The 19,778-nt window shown below is 41.3% G+C and overlaps 1 protein-coding gene across 3 annotated transcripts in view; it reads right to left on the bottom strand.

Annotated features, from left to right (window-relative positions):
• Nucleotides 1-5,491, bottom strand: part of elavl4 (ELAV like neuron-specific RNA binding protein 4) — a 64,970-nt gene extending 59,479 nt beyond the window's left edge. For 2 of the 3 annotated variants that reach the window (XM_023821375.2, XM_023821379.2), the window contains exon 1: nt 5,001-5,491. In XM_023821375.2, the coding sequence (XP_023677143.1) occupies nt 5,001-5,048 (48 nt within the window). In that variant the 5' untranslated portion in view covers nt 5,049-5,491. The remainder of the gene's footprint in view (nt 1-5,000) is intronic. The other variant, XM_023821377.2, reaches the window with a different exon arrangement.
• Nucleotides 5,492-19,778: the final 14,287 nt, after the last annotated feature.

Below are 19,778 nucleotides of genomic sequence, written 5' to 3'. Positions count from 1 at the left end.
TGCATTAGGTTGTTTTCTAAAGGCCTCTGAGAGGTCCCCTGGAGGGAGCACTGTAAAGGGAGTCTGCAGAGAGGGCCACCTGCCCTCCCTGGACACAGGCAACATCGGCCAGCCCATCCTGTCTTGGCTTTTGTCAGCTCGGTGCCTGGCTGCAGACACCTGCTCCTCTCAGCAGTGGAGGCCCCCAGCGGGACCTTGGCTCAGCTGTTCTCTGGGCCCCCTGCAGCAGCAGACCTTTTCACCGCGCGGCTGCCAGTCCTCCACGCAGCCACACCACGGCAAACACAACAAAGGTAGCAGGCCGGGCTGAGCCGAGCCGCAAGTCGCATCCCAGAACCTGCGATCCGGAGCAGGCCGGGCTGAGCCACGTCCATCCGGCTAACTATGGTGGCAAAAAAAACCACCATCCTCTGCTTTTCCTTCTTACAGCTCCTGCCTCAGCCACCATGTGAAAACAACCGGAATTTAAACCATGCTGATGTCGTTATTGTCGGAATCGTCAAAGCTAATCGCCTCCAGGACAATTTAGGGTGTTCCCCATTTTGGGGACAGAGCTCTGTTTTCCGAAATGCAAGCATATCGGCAGGTTCCCCTCGTTTCCCTGATGCGGAATGCAGTGCTTTGTTTTCCACTGTAATGAAAATACGACAAATAAATAACCAGCAAACTGCCCGTGTCGCCCTTGACTTAGGCACAGTGTAATTTACTGGAGAATTATGTATTTCCGCAGAAAGCGCTGACGAAGCTCGGCGCACTGTTACGGGAAACCTGATGGCTAATGTTTTCCAATTTCCATGTACACAATGCCAAGGGGGGAGGACAAATTTAAGATGACAGTGTCTTTGTGATGATGCTGACATTTATACATATGAAGACTTACGATGCAACGCGGCAAGAGGGGGCGTCACGGGGGGGGGGCTTCTGAAAACCTGAGGATGTCATGGGAGAACTCAAGCTTGGAGCATGTGTGGGTCAGGAACCACTGTGTCTCTAAAAAACTGCAGAAAACACCAATGAGGATGAGCTGGAATAGTAGGGGGCTGAATGCAGCCCTGTCAGTTGGGGATTTCTGCAGAGGTAAATGCGAAGAGGCTAAAAGTTGGGGCTGACTGTCCTGGTGGTCGATTCATGGGGGAGATGTTCTTCCTCTGCGTGACGAGCGGGCGGACGCCTGCTCCTCTGGGCCAGGGACGCGCGATGCTCTTGCAGCTGTGTGACCGCTGATTGACCTGTGGGATAAACACCATGTTCATGTGCCGCTTCCCCGAAATTGAAGACGGCTCTGCAGGCAGAATCATCCGGGCCTGGATGAGCTGGAGGATGTGGCCGTGAGCGCTGGGCCGCTGGGGAGGGCTGCGGCGCATCTCCTTACGGTGGCTCCACCAGCGTCTTGTGTGATGGGGTCAGAAATACACTCAGATCCCTGACTCATGCTGCTTGGACCCCCATGTGTCCTGTGGTCACATGATACACCTCCATCACGCGGGCAGGTGGGCCGCCTCCGCTCGGCCTGCTTCCGCTGACGTGCTCCTTTGTGACGCGTGCAGCACTTCCTGGCTCCCGCCGGCTCGGCCGGCCCTCTTTCAGGGGACGGTAGCGCTGCACCTGCCTACAGAGCCGTGCAGCCCCGGCTGCAGATGAACTCATTTCCTGGGCTACATTAGCTGGAGAAACACGGCAATCAAGGACGGGGGAGGCGCAGGCAACGGCAGATGGGGGGAGCTAATCATTTTCGCATAGATAGAAATGACCCTCGCAAGCTGTGGCGTGCCAGTGGACACCTGCCAACGGCATGGCGGCTCCCGTTCCTCGCTTTCTGCTTCTGTTTATTGTCATAATGATTTAATCGAGCATAAGAAAATCTCCTGATCTTTGTGATGGCTCTGGTGAAAGCCTCAAAAAAAAATAAAAGCCAGTGATTTCTAATTATTGTTATTATTATTATTATTATTACTACTATTCTACAATGCCAATTATTTGTGTATTACAGAGATTTTCATAAAAATGTCTTAATTCCTTATTAAAAATCGAAATGGATATTTATGCACCCAGCTTTGTGTTTTGTAAGTAGCTCGCTGATTTCTGTGGTTGTCCTTCACGTTTCCGGCATCGCTGCCTTTGTTACGGCTGTGTAATTTTGTGAGGAAGTCGCAAAACATCAAAAGCGCTCATGTTTATCTCGGAGGGGGCGACTGTATTATTGACATGCAATATATGTAGGAAAATTGGTGTCCTGACCGACGAAACCCTACTTTGGTTTTTTGGTTTTTGATCATTTGAAATCCTTCCTAATCTATTCAGCGGAAGGTCAGGTCACCTCCAGCTTCCTCACCTTTCGGTATCTGACGTGGTCTGGACACTGGCTTCTGCTCCCTCTACCACAAACAGGTCATGGGCCTGATTTGTTATCTCTTATTACAATACATTTGCTAAGTGCGGCATCCAGCTCATCACAAACAAACATGGCGTGGGGCTATTTCTTCATGAAGAATAATGGCCATTAATCATTCCTGCACACTGTGCTCACTACCTGGTTACCTGGTTCATGACTCCGTAGGTATATTTTTAGGTCTGTTCACGTCACGTCACAGTTTGGATTTACATTGACATTGTGCGGTGGTGTATTTCTGTTTTTAGTATTTTTGCTTATTTATGAATAACACACGCCAAATTGCTACACGACCTTCAGTTTATGGTCATGATAAAACGAGCCTATTTTAATACAACTGTGCCTCCTTTAGCTTTGTTTTAGCAATACCAATAAATTCCTTCACTGAGTGCTTTGACTCTTGGAGAAGGTTTACCACAGTAAAATGATTAAACTGCAGGGATCCCTGTGTGAGGCTAATTTGGAATAAACTACAGTAAAGTGCTCGATTAAACTAAAAACGAGAGGCACCAGGCAGCTAAGCATGCTATTTGCTGTATAGCGATGTACATCTTAGCATTAGAGCACAACATGATGTCAGGAACCAAGTTGTCCACTGACCGCTTGCGTAGAAGTCTTTTAAATCACCTTTTTTTATCGGCCTGCATTTCTCATTCCGGAAAACACTGCCAGGAATGCAATGGCTGGGAGGAAATACTTCATGGTTGCTAATGGATCCCTATGCTTCCAGGCACGTGTGCTGTTTCAGTAGCCTGCCCTGCTATCAGCACCAAAGAAATTCTATTAAACAAATAACAATATCCATCTGATTGAGATGGATTTGCAAATCATTAAGCACAGTTTAGTCCAACACAAAGAAAAGTTATGACGACGTAGGGGAGACAAAATATTAGCCATGCTACTGCGTCAGGGGCTACCCTCTTAATTTACTTCTCCAATAAATCAGCAAACCGCAGTCTGGAAAATGCTGCGTTTGCATGACCAAGGCATGAGACAGAATATATATGTACGTGACCTTCCAGAATCCTGATACACATAAACCTTGGCCTCCTCATGTATATTATACATCATGATGATGGTCACTGATGTGGGGGGGGGGGGATGGAGGCTTCCGGAACATTTGAAGAAGCGTCACGCTCCCATTCGGCTTTATAAACATACACAGTTAGGGAAAGCCTTTGGTGCCATCAGAAATCAGATACCCACTGTCTCACATCGATTTAACGCACCAATTGAGGGGTCTCCCAACACGTTTGGTGAGTGTTTCCTTCTGCCAGTTTTTGCTTCTTTTCTAGAGGCAATGTTTTGATAGATGGATTGAAAATATATGACAAAAAAGGATTTGAATCATATTACCCACCAAGACACAAATCGTGTTCCTGTAGCTCATATACAGAAATATGGTTTTTATGCCTAGGTCTGTGTACTTGTAACATTCAATTTCCAGCAGAACTGCAACATTTTGGATCTCTAGCCTGCACCCCATCAGTCACTGCCGAAGGGCTGACACTGATTAGGGTGACACAGGGGGGCGAATCCCCACTCTGCAGGACACGGACACACACACGGGAGCTGGCAGAGAGGACACCTCTACGTCGAACCTGAAGCTTTCTGGTCATTTGGACAGAGCGAAAATGAAAATGATGCAGTACGTCCAAGGTCAACCACACCCACACACACACAGGCGCGCACACACACACACAAACACACACAGGCGCGCGCACACACACACACACACACACACACACAAACACACACACACGCGCGCGGCTAGGCTGCGCAGAAACTCCGTCACATGGTGTTAATTGACTGAACAGCTAATTGCACGAGCACATTAGCCGTGAAGAAATAAACGCACGCGAACTGTGGTTATTTCACGTGCCACAGTCGTCGTAATTCTCATATTTTTTAAGACAGTTTTTAAATGAATGCATTCGTCTTTGATTTGCATGTTGCCTTACTCAAAGTGACCTAGCCCCTGGCTACATGCCTGAGTTGAGATGCCCAGGAAGAAAGGGAATGGAGCCTTCCGGACAGACAGCGGGATGCTTCGCCATCATCCGAGGATTCTTGACACAGCCTCTACATACACATGTACACACACGCACACACACACACACACACGCACACACATGCACTCACACATACACACACACACGTGCACGCACGTGCCGAACGAGCGTAGGGGTGGTGAATGAACCGAGACGCAGATGCAGAGACACTGACGAGCACGAGGGGTGCCTATACGCGTGCCCACACCCAGAGCCCCAGACGCGTGGCGAATGATATGGGCCACCTTGCTTGCACGAATCGCAGGGAGAAAAATCAGCCACAGCACCAGCGAAGAAAGAAAACAACACAACCAAAAATGCAGGACAAACAAACACACAAGAGCCAGCAACAGCCCCTGAGCAGTGTGGAGTGGAAACCAAAGTTGTCTTCCATCCTACTGACCAGCTACCCTCTTCCATCGTCTCCTCACTCATCTTTTTCTGTCCATCCTAAAGTCATGCAGGCACGAACACAAACAAACACGCACGCAGGACAACATGACAGGCAGCACATACACAGTAAACTGGCTCAACAGAGGAGTAGAATCCAGCGCCTTTACCTCGTTGCTTAACAGCGCTGCGTTGAGTGTTCTGCTGATTTCGAACATCTTGTAGTCAGACCTTTTCTTTGTTACCGTTTCTTCTTTTCTACGTATGTTTCCCCCTCTGTAACGGAAACGGGAGTCAGTCCCGGGAAAAAAAAAATGTAAAAAATGAAATAAAAAAAAATCTTCTGTGGGCTGTTTTGTTTTGGGTTTCTGTCACCCTGGTCTCCCCTCTTTTTGGTACACCTCTGTTAGATGTGGCACTAGTGCCCAAGGTTTCGGAACAGGACTGAAGAGTCAATTTTTTTAATCTCCCCAGAGTCAGCACATTAAAACAAGCAGCGGAGCTGTGGCAGCCTTGTTCCCTTATCTGTGCCCCACACACTCCCTCACACAATGCGCTCCGATCCTCACACTGCTCTCTGGCAGATTAGCTTGTCCCAAAACATAGCTCTTAGTTTAAACGGCCTCTCTCTCTCTCTCTCCGGTGCTCTCTCCCTCCCCATCGCTTTCCGTCTCTCGTTCCTTCTCGCTCGCTCGCTCGCTCTCTCTCCCGGGCGGATTCAGTTCGCTCTGCAACCACAAGGTGGGAAGGCTGCGCTACAACAATGGTGCATGAGCATCTGATGGCCTGCTCTTCCACTCTCCCCTCTGTCCTCTTCCTCGCCCTGCACCCTCGTAAAGCGGGAGCTAATATCTGGCGGCTCATTTTGGTTTTCCTTCCGTTCAAACTGGGATGTCTGTCAGACGAATGCGCCTGCTTCATGTAAACTGGTAACAGTGATAAGTGGAGTCTGACCACACGTTGATTTTCCGCGCACATTTACCGATGGCACAGTCTTTCGCGATATGACCAGAATACAATATTTATAGACCCCAAGGAATAATGAACATCTGTCATATACCACATTATCTACATGGGCCTGTGACCTTGCAAGATGGCTGTGAATGACAACATTTATTCTTTAAAAATTCTCGTCATTTAATCATTTTTGCTTAGGTTATGTGTGGGAAGATGCGAGCAAGGACATATCGATACCGCATTTAACAGAACCACATGCACTAACAAAATGCCGAAAAAGTGACCAATACATAAAGAAGAACCAGAGAATCCAAAATCAGAGTCAAATTGTTTTTCCAATCTTGGTCCATCGAAGACAGCCTGCCTTTGTTGCACTTATCAGTGTAGAACCTAAAATGCCTGTATGCTTTCATCCACTTAATGTCTTTAAACATTGAGTTCCAATGAAATTTCCCCCGTGGGAAGAATCTGCTCTTTCTATAAAATATCTCTGATATCTTTATTGTTACATTTATGATCGCTTATGCCTTTGAATCTCTTTAAACTCAATGTGGCTTTTCATTAACTTAATTAAACAAGTAGGAATAACTTAGATTAAAATTGCAAATTCTTTACACAAGTAAATTTTGAACTGAGTTGAGTATTATTGCAAATCTTTTGTAGGCATCTTATTGTCCAAGGGCTTTGGAAATGGCTTAAATTTAATAGTGTCTGTTTCAGTGTGACCATATACCCCATATACTTCCCTTCAGTTTTTAATGTTGGTGTCGGAATGCTCTTAAATTACCGATTTTGTTGAAATGCAGATAATGCAGAATATTTTATCATATGCTAATTTATTACTATCAAACTTAATAATACAGAAATTAAGGAAATTCTATGCAGCAAAATCATCTTTTGGACAAATTGAGTCTAAAATTAACATTTATAAAGTTCAATAGGACAGAACACCTTTGAATTTCTTTTACATAAAGTGTTACCAAAGTTTTATGTGTTCAGCTAATGCAGTGCTCAGTGTCTTTGTTGTACTCATTAAAAATAAGCAAAATAAATTTAATCAAATAAGCACTGAAATAACTGTAAACTTGTGTGTTTATGTCTGTCTATGAGTATATTTATATGGCAGGGTTCTTCAAATCTGGACCTCGATTCCAAATCCAGGTCTTGTTTTCAGTTCTCCCAGGTAGTTAGTTTAATAATTACTGATTCTGATTGGTCAGAGGCTTCACACCTGACTGACAGGTACAATAAAAGAAGGCTGGAAAACCAGCAGTGCTCGGACCTCGAGGACCATGATTTGAATAACCATGATATATGGCATCAACCATATATATGAAAAGGTAAGACTACTGTTTTTTGTAATAGACATATTGGGTGCCACAAATGTTAAAATGGATTCCAGTTGGCAAATCATTTACGGTGTGTTTACTTCCTTGATGTCCTGGCATCCATTTATAGATCCTTCAGATATTTTGGTTTCAGTCATTGATCTGCTGTATTCAGCTCAAATCGCAAATGTTGAGCTGGATTCAGGTCCGCAGATAAAGATGGATGGTCCTGAGCACTGATTGTATAGTCAGCCAGCCACTCCTTGGTTGATTTTGATGTATGTCCTGGATCATCATCTTGCTGGAAGGTTCATTTGTGGGCAAGATCCAGCCTCCTGGCAGAGCGAAGAACGTGTTTGGACAGAATGTCCCAGTACTTGCCCAAGTTCATGACTCTATCTATCTTAACAACGACCCCAGGACATGTGACAGGAAAATAACCCCATAACATCGCCCCCCTCCGTATTTTACAGTATATCCTGCAAGCTTTATCTTCCTGTAGCCAAATAAAACGTGCTTGTGAAAAATCCAAAAAATACGATTTTATTTCCTCAGTCCATAACAAACCATTTGAGTTATAAAGCTAAATGTAGTTTAATAAAATTTAAGTCACCTTTTTATTCAACAGAAAATGTAGTTCAATATTTGTTTTGTTTTTCAAGGGTATGAATACAAAAGGAGAAAACTCGATTCATTAACAAAGTTCATTGTAAACTAAACAAATGATGTATTTTGCTCTAAACAAAAAGTGTGTAATAGGGCCACTGTAATCAGCTGCATGGAAATCATTTTGCTTTTTTTAAGGAGGGGGGGGGGTAAATTATTATTCAGTGAGGTAATCCAAGGCAGTATCACAGACTAGAAAGCATTAATTGAAATCTTTAGACATAACAGCTACACAAAGATCAAAAACATCAACCGTAAATATAGTAATACTGAGTCATTAGTCATTAATGTCTATAATGCTTATGAGTTTTTGACATTTTCTGAAATTTATTTATATTGAAGAAAAACACGTTAAATTGCACCAAATCAAGCTAAGTATTTGTAGAGAATGTTTATTATTTGTATTTACTGTATTATGTAAGGTATTGGTCCCCAGTGACCCAATTAACAGTTACCTTTGCAGCCCGGTTCTGCATTACATAAAACCATGTTTTGTTGTTGCTTGCACTGCATTATCAAGGCATTTTAAAGAATCATTGAAAGGAATATCTTGTGTGATATGATAACATTTCGCACAAGCTTGTGACCTAGCCAGCTCTTCACACACAAATTCTAGGACATCAGTCCCTTTTTCCAAGAGCAGATGGCTTCAGAAATCTTTCTCATGTACTGCTTTAAAGCTATCTGAGATGCTGATGGTTACCTCGCAGCTCCTGGTTTAGAGCCCCAGCTGGCTCTGTAGGTTCTCTCCTAGTGTATCTGTATGGCTTTCCATCCAAGTCCTAGTCGTAATGTGTAACCAGAAGAGCAAATGGCTTTGTGGCCCAGGGTCGTTACTGTAAATGAGGCTTACACTTAAATGACCTCGGTGTTGTCACATTAAACATGACAAAAAATGTTGCCGTTCACAAGCTGCATATTTGTGGAATGTGTTTGATTCTCTTATCATGAAATAGCTCACAGGAACATGCTTACAGTCCCATCCAGCAATTGACAGTCAACTATTGACAATATGTGTAAATAGCATATGGCCAGAAATTTCTGGTGGGCAACTTGTCATAATTTCATTTCATGAGCATCTAAACACACTTATGGGCTACATTTGCAATGCACATTTTCTGAGTTATAGCCCAAAGAGCCTTGGGAGGAATCTTGGCGCTGGCGTTGGCATGCAGTCCTTGGCCTGCAGTCTGTTGGAGGCTTCACGCTTGGCCTTATAGGCTGCTGATTTACCCATTAGCGCATCTTACACCAGGATCAGTGGTAGATGTTCGGTGGAAGTGGGATGCCATTTCAGCAGAGGCCACAGTGGTTCCTGAGTCTATTTTTAAAGCTCCCTGGGAAAGAATCTGGTTTGCCTAGACTTAATTAGATGGATAAGGATGATGCAAATGCTTCCCGTCCAATCCAACATTAAAGACTTCAATATAGACTTACCCTTTAAAGTTGCATTTAAACTGTGTGCATTTAAATGTACCATTGTAGATGACACTGAATACAATGTGAGCCTGTGCCAGATAAGCATCTAACGGCATCCATTCTTTAGAAGCAGCTGTATTACTGCTAATGCTTTGGGAATTAAATCTTTAGCATGACCATGGTAAGGAACGTTTCCGAATAATAAAAAAAAACTCTTGCTACAACCATTCAGCCCATCTGCATTATTTTCAGTTTGACATTTTCTTTGGCAATTTTCTTCTCTCTCAGGGGTCCTTTAAATAAGAAACAAAACACTGCACATTCAGACATAAAGGGCTGCATTTATAACAGATCTTTGGCCTTTTAAACTTTTAAGTCATTCGCAGCATTTTTTGTTTTGGTGCTTACAATGTAAAATTCTAGACAGCTACAATTTAATTAAGGAAAACAACTATTTACACTCTTCTCCAACACAAAGACTTTTCTGTCGTCCATCCATCCATCCATCCATCTTATCCATCTTATCCATTTTACATTCCACTTGTCCATTTCAGGGTCCTTGCCAAATGACCTCCCAGGGATGCCTCTCATGCTTATCAGAAGCAGAAAACATCTAGACAGGTTCCGTTTTGTTGAGCACGACCAGCAACTGATTAGCCTGCCTGTGACAAATAGAACTGTTGTTGGCCCACTTTAGGGTGCCTAGATAACCCTTGTCAGGGAGGACACTTTGCACTAGGACAGGACTTGTAAACTACCATGTTAACTGAAGAAAGATTCATCCACCTGTTTTCAGCTAACATTGGTGACATGCATGATGATTATAGGATACTGACCAATCAGCACATAGCAAGAACTCAGTGCTTAATTGAAATCCAGATGTTTTTCCTTGAAATGGTAGCTTGCAAATCCTGTTGTAGCTCAAAGTGTACTCCTTCACATAGATTATCTGGTCACCCTAGTCAAATCTTTCTCAAACCAATCCTGTGGGACCCCCAGACGGTCCATGTTTTTGCTCACTACGGGGAGTTGGGAGGGAGCAAAAACATGGACTGGTCCCTAAGTAACAGTTTGAAAAACAATGATCTAGCCCACTTGTACCTGTGATGTCATCCTTTTGCTAATGACGTCAGTCTCATGACCTGCAGGCTACGCCTCTGGTTCAGTACTACAGACCAGCAGAACACCTGCAGATGGGGGTCAACAAAGGAAGGTGGGTGTGAACGGCAAGGCAGAAATGCAGGTACTTGGTGGAGATGTAAGGGGATACCGAGGACAGAATCCACAGTGAAGCAAAGCCAAGTTAAAAGGGAGCATTAAGCAGAGAGGCTAATCAGGCAATGAGAGAATTTCGGGGAACCTTCTCAGCCTGGCTCATATTGACAGCTGTTATTGAAGATTGTTTTTTGCAATGTTACAGATGAGATTTGAGGTTGGCAGAGGTATCAGGAGAGATGAGAATGCAGGGAAGGCTCTGCACAGATTTCTCAGATTGTATTTTCAACCACCAATTTTACTTCCCAGTAGAAAGAGTGAAGAAAAGATAGGAGGACGTTATAGATTGGTAAGAACGCCTTTGGAGAACCACAGCCTTGGTTTGGGTGCTTGAGGGGAACATAAAGCTGAGAATTGGGCAAAACCCAGCAGCTACTGATAAACATTTCTAACATTGTAGTAATCGGTAGGCAGATGTTTAATAACCAAATACATAAACAGCCGGTATATATCTGCAAGAAAAACACAGACAGAACACTGTAAAATAAATGTTTAAATGGCACAGCTATAATTCATAATTGGTGGTGAAATAATTAATTTGAATGTTCACAATATTTACAAATACTTGTTACGCAAGTCTTTTACATGAAATAGACTTCTTCATTTTTTTAATTATGACTCGGATTCTCCAGTAATGAGGAACATATAATGTAGATGTTAGCTGTACAAATTTTATATTAATTAATTTTTTCGTAAGAGGATAAAATGTTATAAACTGACACCCCCTCTTATGCATGTCTAATGATAAAATTAACCTATGGTATGATATTTTGGAGTCGCACTTAAAATGTAAAGGTTAATAATGGCCAATTGAAGGGTTTTACACCGTAAATATACACCTGGCAGAAGTTGGCGAGTGCCAGTTTCCTGGAAACAGCCTGGATGTCTGGTCAGATCCTGGGGTGTTCCTCCTCATGGTGGAGTTAATACATTCTTGGTTCTTTGTAATCAACTCTCCTCAGGGACACTGGCTTTGCACATTTTTCTAGGTCAGCTGAAAGACTTGCGTGTCCACATTTATCACCAATTTGAAATTATGCTCTCACCATCTGCAGTTTCTAATGACATCAGTTTATGACTCTCCTATAACATATCATTAGCATTAGCTATGGCTTTGTCTAATTTGCATAAATCAAAGGAAAGATCATGAGGTTAATATCAAACACCTAACTTAAATGAGATTAATCGCTGTTATATAACATCTTCATGATAAATACTTTTTTGCCTATGTTTTGTTTATCTGAAGAGCTCTATAATTCTTAGCAATTTAACATTCTTTTAGGTACATCAAAATGCCCGTACTCCATGATACACTTAAGCCGTTTATTTCCAGTGTAAACAGAAGCAGAGGTCTTACAGGCAAGTTGTGCAGGCCCATGCAAAATTCCCAGCTGCCTTTTTCAGCACCGTCAAATGAAAATGTGATTGGATGGCTCCTCTAATTCTAACCATGGTTTACATCCCTCAGCGTACACTCCCCAGTCCCCTGAATAGGGCTGCTCGATGGGGACAGTGTTTTATAGTTGTGCTGAGGGTGAGAATTGGGATGCTGCAATCTCCCCTTTCTCCCAGAATGTATTAAACTGTGCTTCCTTCAGAAGTACAGAAGCAAAAGGCTTCCTGAAAGTGAAGGATTAAGGGATGTTCTCAGAACAACGGCTTCCACATTGTCATACTACTCGCTCTGTAAACAGATTAAACATCCCAGCTGGTTACTTTTATACCACGCACCATAATGCATGGAGAGTACTGTCCTTCTACCTTGTGTTTTTTTACTTGGAACCCCTTCTTTATTCGATTTCTACTCGCCAGAGCACAAACAAATGTGTCCTGAGACTGAGTCTGTGCTTTGGCCTAATGGGAAATTAAAAAGTTGGCTGTTCCTTGGCTCCCACCTTACACAATCATACAGAAACGTGCAGACTCACACCTCACTAACATTTACTATTTCAGTTTATTTGCTATAACAATGTATAGGGTTCATTTAGATAGTATAGTACTGCCTTGTGCATGTAGCCTCCAGGATCGGCTCCAGACTCCCCATGGCCCTGAATAGAATAAGCCATTACAGAAAATGGATGGATGGATGGATGGATAGATAGATAGATAGTATAGTTATCTAAATATTAAACTAAGAAACAGGTAAATAAATAGTTATTTTTAAGGGATATATTTGGAAAGAACCAGTCATTTTTTTATAGAACCTGAATAAAAACACTTTTCGCTTCTTTGGAAAAGTACTTTTCTCAGTATTTTAAGTTTCTTCGACGTTTTTTGCATTTATATATCTGTTTTACCTTTTAGTATTTTGGCACACAAAGGATCGGCCAGCAAAATGTCCCCGTCACAATCCCATGGTCCTGCCGTCTCTCGCATTGGGCCAAAAGCCTTGAACGGACGACCTCAGCTGTGGGATAATCATATTGAGCCGGTGCCAAAGGGGGCAGCAGTCTAAGAGAATAATGCGCTATTCAAGAACAAATTGAAATTTTGACCTAAAACAGATCTAATACCTTTGAAGTATGAATACGCAGTGAAAGTACACCTCAAAGTGCTACATCCTCTCTGTCATGTCCGCCTGACCCTCCTGTTTCCTCCCTAACGTGGCAATACGGCAAAAGTAAAAGCAATACGGCAAAAGTAAAAGCAATACGGCAAAATTAAAAGCAAAAAGGGAAAAAGCAAAAGCACAAGTTTTCTTATTCTTTTATTTTTTATTTATTTTACTTATTCTTTTATTTTTATTTGTATTTATTTCACTTTCTTACTCAACATTTATTTCCTTATTCTTTTACAGATTTATTCTTTTTTTATGAAATACCTATGACTCCACACCCTTTTCTTTGCCAAACGGCTGCCTTTGGGTCCTTTGCAACTCGTGACACTAAGGTTTTTATTTGGAAACTTTTCGTAGATACTCTATATGTTACTGCTTAATTTTCACCTTATTCACATTATTGTACATACACACCAGTACACATAGTAACATCTATGCTCAGCAGACATTATATTCTAAACCCTTCAAAGAACCAAAAAAGGGGACAAAAACTGACTTTTATCTTCCCATAAATTTATTTTTTTATTTATTTTGCCTTGAAATATGGACCTACTGATATTCACCTTATTAAAATGCATCAGGAAGTTGTACGTGAGGAGTAATATTGTTTCATGTGAAGATACTTTACAAGGCAGAAGGGTGCTATGGATGGAATCACTCAATCAAAACACCAGCATGCAAATTGAAGGTAAAAATATTCATGCTACTGTTTTGAAGGCAAGCTTAACTGTTGGGTAGATGTCAAATCTTATCAATAACATTGACAGCAGGCACAATTTTGTCTTTAATTCTTTAGTGCATCATACCACTATAAGCTTCATCCTATGAATAACTTAGGACCTCGGTAGCTTGTTACAATCAGCCAGCTTTGTGAAGGAGTTCCTCCAGTGGAGGGACTGGGTGGTGCTGAGCAGATTGTGGATGAAGCTGGAGCTACGTCATCTATGGTGTGGATGAGTACTCTCCAGTTCTCCGGAACAGACTTGTTATAATTTAAATATTGGCCAACCCCAGAGTATGTTGAAGTCCTACAGGACTCTGTGTAGGTTAGGCGAGTATCGAATCCCAAAAAGTGACTCTGAAGTAGTAACTGTAAATGTAAATGTGTCACGCGTATCACACATCTACCAGCAATGTCCACATATAACCTTTAATAACCTTTAGCTTTTAACACTCAGCACTGGTGATTTCATTGTAGCTCAGTCACTCTTCCTCTAACCAGCAGCAGGACTTCATAAAGACGCGGCTTCCACAGAAGCGCAGCTGAACCACAGCGATTCTCACGTGGCGGTCATTCTGCGGACACCCCATGCTGATGTCTCCCAGGACTTTTACTGGAGAATGCTCAGACTGCAGCGGGAAAGGTGTCCATAGATGAGACCCAGTGGGACTCGGTACTGCGAAGGAGGCTTTTCGCCTTCGTTATATTTCTGTTGCCAATTGTTCTCTTATTCTTTTATTATTTGTATTCTCCTGAGTTCCTAACAAAGGGAAGCATCGCAATCGACATGGTCCCCTATGGGTAAAGCGGCACCCTGGCAGAGCTGCTGCCTCCGTCTGCATCCTGCCACAAGTTTCCATACATCTATGAGATTGTTTTGTGCTAACAGCCCTGCTAGAGTATGAATGCATAACTGTTCGTAATCCAGTAAGCCCTCTGTGTCCTCTGCATTACTCTCTGGCTTGTAAGGTAACCTTTAAAGCTTTAAGCTTCCCATTTTATGACAGGCTATCCCGGAGTATGATCCTATACATAAACATCTCTGTGTACATAGAATCCATCGAACCGGTTAACATCAGGGATTGTCATCCTGTCCATATATAGACAGCCATGTCCATGGCAAGACTCGTCTGTGTCTGTCAAAAAACTATTTAGGCTATGTTTTTAAATACAACGTTCGGGGTAAAAATTGATCAATGTCTGTCATAATCTGCCATGGTTTTGACCCCTGCTTCACGCTATGGCTTACAGCAAAATATTATTTACAGAAGTATTATTATACGATATTTTATATATCTTTGAATCAATAATAATAATAATACATTCACGATTTTGTAGCATACCTGTTTAAATTTGTATGTTTTTATTTTGCGGAGACCAACTTACTTTGTCCAATTTGTAATAATTTGCCATTTTTGCACAGTGCATGCAAATAAGAAAACTGAAATATAATTTATTTACTCTATTATGTCCTCATTTATTTTGGACTTTCATAATAAAATTTGAAATTTGTGAGAGCAGAATAGGATGTTTATCGTCGAGAGCTGGTGCTAGTCATCGTGTTACCGTATATATATATATATATGTATATATTTATATATATATATATTTATATATATATTTATTTCTCAGTCTAATTTCTAAGCTGCTTGTTCAGTGAAGGGTTGCTGTGGGTGTGAAGCCTAACCCAAGAGGCAGGGGGCAGGAAACAGCAGGTCCATCCCGGATGACATGCCAGCCCATCACAGGGCACACCCACCCTCACACACTGTCACAGACTATGGGCAACTTAAAGGAACCAACTCATCGCACTGCATGTGTGTGGACCGCTGGAGAAATGCAGACTTCCTGAAAGAATCCCACAAACACCCAGGAACAACATGCCAACTGTAGGCATATAGGGTCTGAGACAGGAATCCAGCCTGCAATATACTTGTTAATACAGAGTTCTTCACTGAGCTGACAGATTCTTCTTCAGAAATAGCATTCAAACCTCACCTTGCAACACAGCTTCTTTTCCCTGCATATGTTACACAATACATGCCACACATACATCAGCATAGATACTGCTGACATTTTGTTCTTAATATGTATTCTTATACATATTAGTGGATTATTACCTCCAGTGTTTAGATAATGACTAATATTGCTTAATAAAGGTTAAGGATAAATGTCATTTTCTACGTCATTTTATCACCAATGATTTTCATTTCATGCAAAATTGTAATATTCTAGATCTACACCTTCAGTAGAATTTACAGTTAGTTTAAAGGAAGGTTTTCTAAAATAAATGTAAACCATACATTAAAGTAACACCATGAATAGTATGATCTATCAGTCATTATCAGTTGCAGCACAGAGGTGAGGCTGGCTCTCTGGTACTTATCTGTTACAGGATACGTGTAACATATGTGTAAAGGCCATCTAAGTGCTGTGTAATGGGAACATTAAAGAAAATATGAAACTTTATAAAGCTTTATAGAGTGTCAACGGCCAAATTTCTTGATAAGACAGATAAATATCTGCTATGAGAGCAGATAAATAAAATTAATGAATTACATTTTGATTGATCGATGTAATTACGGCCATAATTATAATTCTAGCTGTCTACTGACGCCTGCATACTAATGTTTCACTGGCAGGAAGCCATCTTATGAAGAGTGTTATCAGCTAAGCAGTTCCTTAAAAGCAGCATTTAGGAGACAGGTTTTCTATAAACAGGAATGAACTGTCACTTGAGCCGCTGAGTCTGCTGGGTGATCTCTTTGTCAGCTGCCCTTCAGCCCCCCTTTCTGGCCTCTTTAGTCCCACAAGTCTCCTGATTACGGTCTCCATAGTAACTCTCTGTCTCTTCATGCGGCCACTTCTTCACTGGTCCCCTGTGCTCCGTCCTTTTATTGCCTGAACTCCCAGTTAGGGAGGATAGTTTGTATATGGAAGTCGCAACTTGGAGATCAGGTTAATCATAGACAAAAAACAAAGAGCATTACAAATGCAACGTTGACATAAAAACGTCTTTTCAGTATGAATCTAAATTTGAAGCATTTGAAATAATTTATCCATCAGTTTGAAATGAATCTATTTATCAGGAAAATATTTGTTTATAGTTATGACAAATAGTTTGTGAATCCCTTGGAAAAATCACTATTTTTTCATGAATGGGTCCTAAAATGTGATCTAATCATAATCAAAGCCATAGTAATAAACAAAGACACTTTTTAATTAATAAACAACAGCATTTTGTATTGCTTGCATAATGTGTATTTACTGCATAAATAGTTTAAATAATGATGGAAAAAATGTTAAGAACCTATACATTTAGTAACTAGTGGAAGCTCCTTTACTGTGAATAAGCTCAGACAAACCAAACGCTTCCTTTAGCTTCGGCACAGTGGTTAGGAAGTGTTTTGGTGCCATACTCTATACAAACCTGTTTCTGTCCATGTTCAGGCCACGTTCAAATCATGCAGACAGAACACTGTGTACATGTACCAATAACTGCTTTTGTCTCATCTGTTTATTGAGCATTGTAGCAAACTTGGCGGCCAACAATGTTTTTTGAGATCAGTGGTCTCCTATGCGGTATCGTCCCATGAATCCTTTTCTACTGTTTTTCTTAATGTAGACTCATGATCACAGACATTAACTGCAGATATTTAGCTATAACCCAGTCTGTCTGACTGTGTACTTATGGAGGCCCAAGCCTGTAGAAATCTTTTTGTGACACGTTCCAGTCTCACAAATATCAACTCTTCTTCTGATGTCCTTTGAACCTCTTCTGATTCGACCACAATACACTTGAAAGAATTCTGTTGTGAAGAGCAGGTAACTAACATTGTGCAGTTTTTTTATAGGTCAAACCTACACCTGAATTGATTAGGACTTCAATTGCCCTTGCTTCAATGGGTCATTATCCTAGAGGTTCACACATAGTTTTTCCGTCAATGACCTTGATTGATTAAAGCATTTGTTCAATAAAGATAAGGCAATGTAAAATGCTGTGTGTAATGTTTGTTAAATAGGACTGTCTTTATTTAATATCATAACCTAGATGAAGATCAGATCTCTAAATTAACAAAAAGACTAACTAAACTACATCATACTATAACAATAAAGTATACTTTACAATATGTATCCATAATCCAACCAACTGTCATGGTCAGGGGAACATCCAACAGAACCCCAACCATGAAAGTAAAGGGCAACAAATACATGCATAACCATTTGCACATTAAATTGAAGGATATCAATGCAAAAATCTGTTAAATTTATAATTTGTTTATATACTGACAAATCGTAAAGTCATTTGTTTGTTTTTCTACATGTACGACAAGGGATTCCTGACCTATCAGGTTTCAAGCTTTGGTGTCCAGTAAAATATCCATCCATCTTCTACACCCACTTGTCCTCTTCAAGGTAGTGGGGGTCAGGAGTTTATCCTGGAGGCTACAGGTGCAATTCAGGGAGATCCCAGGACAGGGTGTCAACCCATCGCACTGCACTCTCACATTCACACCGACGGATAATCTGATAACTACAAATCACCATAGCATGTTTAGACTGAGGAGGGTGGGGAGTACCCGGAAGAAACGCCGCGATAACACGGGGAGAACATGCAAACTCCACATACATGTAGTCAGGGCGGAAACTCGAATGGTCCCAGAGTTGTGAGACAACAGTGTTAATCACTGCACCACGGTGCCGCCCCCAGCAAAATATTAATTTAAATTAATTCCGAAATAGATAGGCAGAAAAAAGTGTTGTAGTTTCCTCAATATAATTACCTATTGGTACTACTGGAACTGAAAAGATAAAATAAGAAAATGATAACCATTTCTGACGATTCCCCATAGCCTTACAGACCGACGTGCACCTCTCCGTGTACCGCTACTGCATCACATTCATTACGTACCGGTTTAATCTGTCAAGGTTACACAAGCACGTAGGGTTCAGCTGCATGGAAGGATGATTTTACAAGCATGACGCATTATCATTTACCAAACAATCAGAGAGTCATCCCTGTAGCTTTGTTGAAAGAGGAAAAAAAATCTATTTCTTATTAAAAAATACCCCCTCGTGGTCCCATCCATCTGCTTGTGACTCACAAAAATTATATCCAAAAATTTTGCAAGAGAATGCAAAAATGCTGCCTCAATGTACAACGGGTCTTGTAACTATCCATTCCATCCAGCTAATTAGGTGCCACACTAATAGTGGCAAAGTAATTAGTCTGGGCATGATTGTGCCTGATGACACACATTCAGATTGTCCGGGAATTCATAGACGGTAATCAATTTGTGGATATTAATACTTTTCTGTTGTTAAAAAGCTTAATGAAGCAGCACTCGCTTCTGTCTGGAACAATCATTAGATTTCGCGGGCTGAGACGCTTTTCGACCGAAGGTAAGAAGACAAATACATTACATACAACACAAGTATTTAGAATATGCATGGATTTTCACCTATATAAATAACACAATGACAACTATAATATGATAAAACTAATCAACTATAGGCCTAATCAAATTCTTTAATTAAAACTGGAATTTCTAAGGTTTTAGTCATGACATCTTGAGCAGCGACATTTGGTATTTATATTTGCAAATACACTGCAAAAATAAGTAGGCCTATTTATCCATTCTTCCAATTTAACTAGCTAAAATAGTATTCTATAAAGTATATGTCGCATTTTGACAAACCTTTGGAATCTGCTGGGCTAAACTTATATATATAACTTTAGTGTGTCTTCATTTCTTTAAAGTTTATTTGTTATAGCAGAGTTGAATATCTCGTTTTTTTTTGTAGCTATGCGCAAAATAAATGAATCACAAAATGAAAACAATATGTAATTAGAATTGTCATTTAAAAAAAAAATACCGAAATATTTTGCATATGTAGAATCGGTGGGAGGATACTGGTATAATTAAGTGACACAATTATTGTTGTAGTGTACCAGCCTGGAGGTCAGAGGCACGCGAACGCACGAACCCCTCCCTCTGTCATTCACGTCGCGTTACCGCAGCAA

Source organism: Paramormyrops kingsleyae, chromosome 15 (genome assembly GCF_048594095.1).
Source record: "Paramormyrops kingsleyae isolate MSU_618 chromosome 15, PKINGS_0.4, whole genome shotgun sequence".
NCBI lineage: Eukaryota > Metazoa > Chordata > Actinopteri > Osteoglossiformes > Mormyridae > Paramormyrops > Paramormyrops kingsleyae.
Note: the sequence above shows the minus strand (reverse complement) of the source record. Positions and strands in the feature narration are given on the sequence as shown.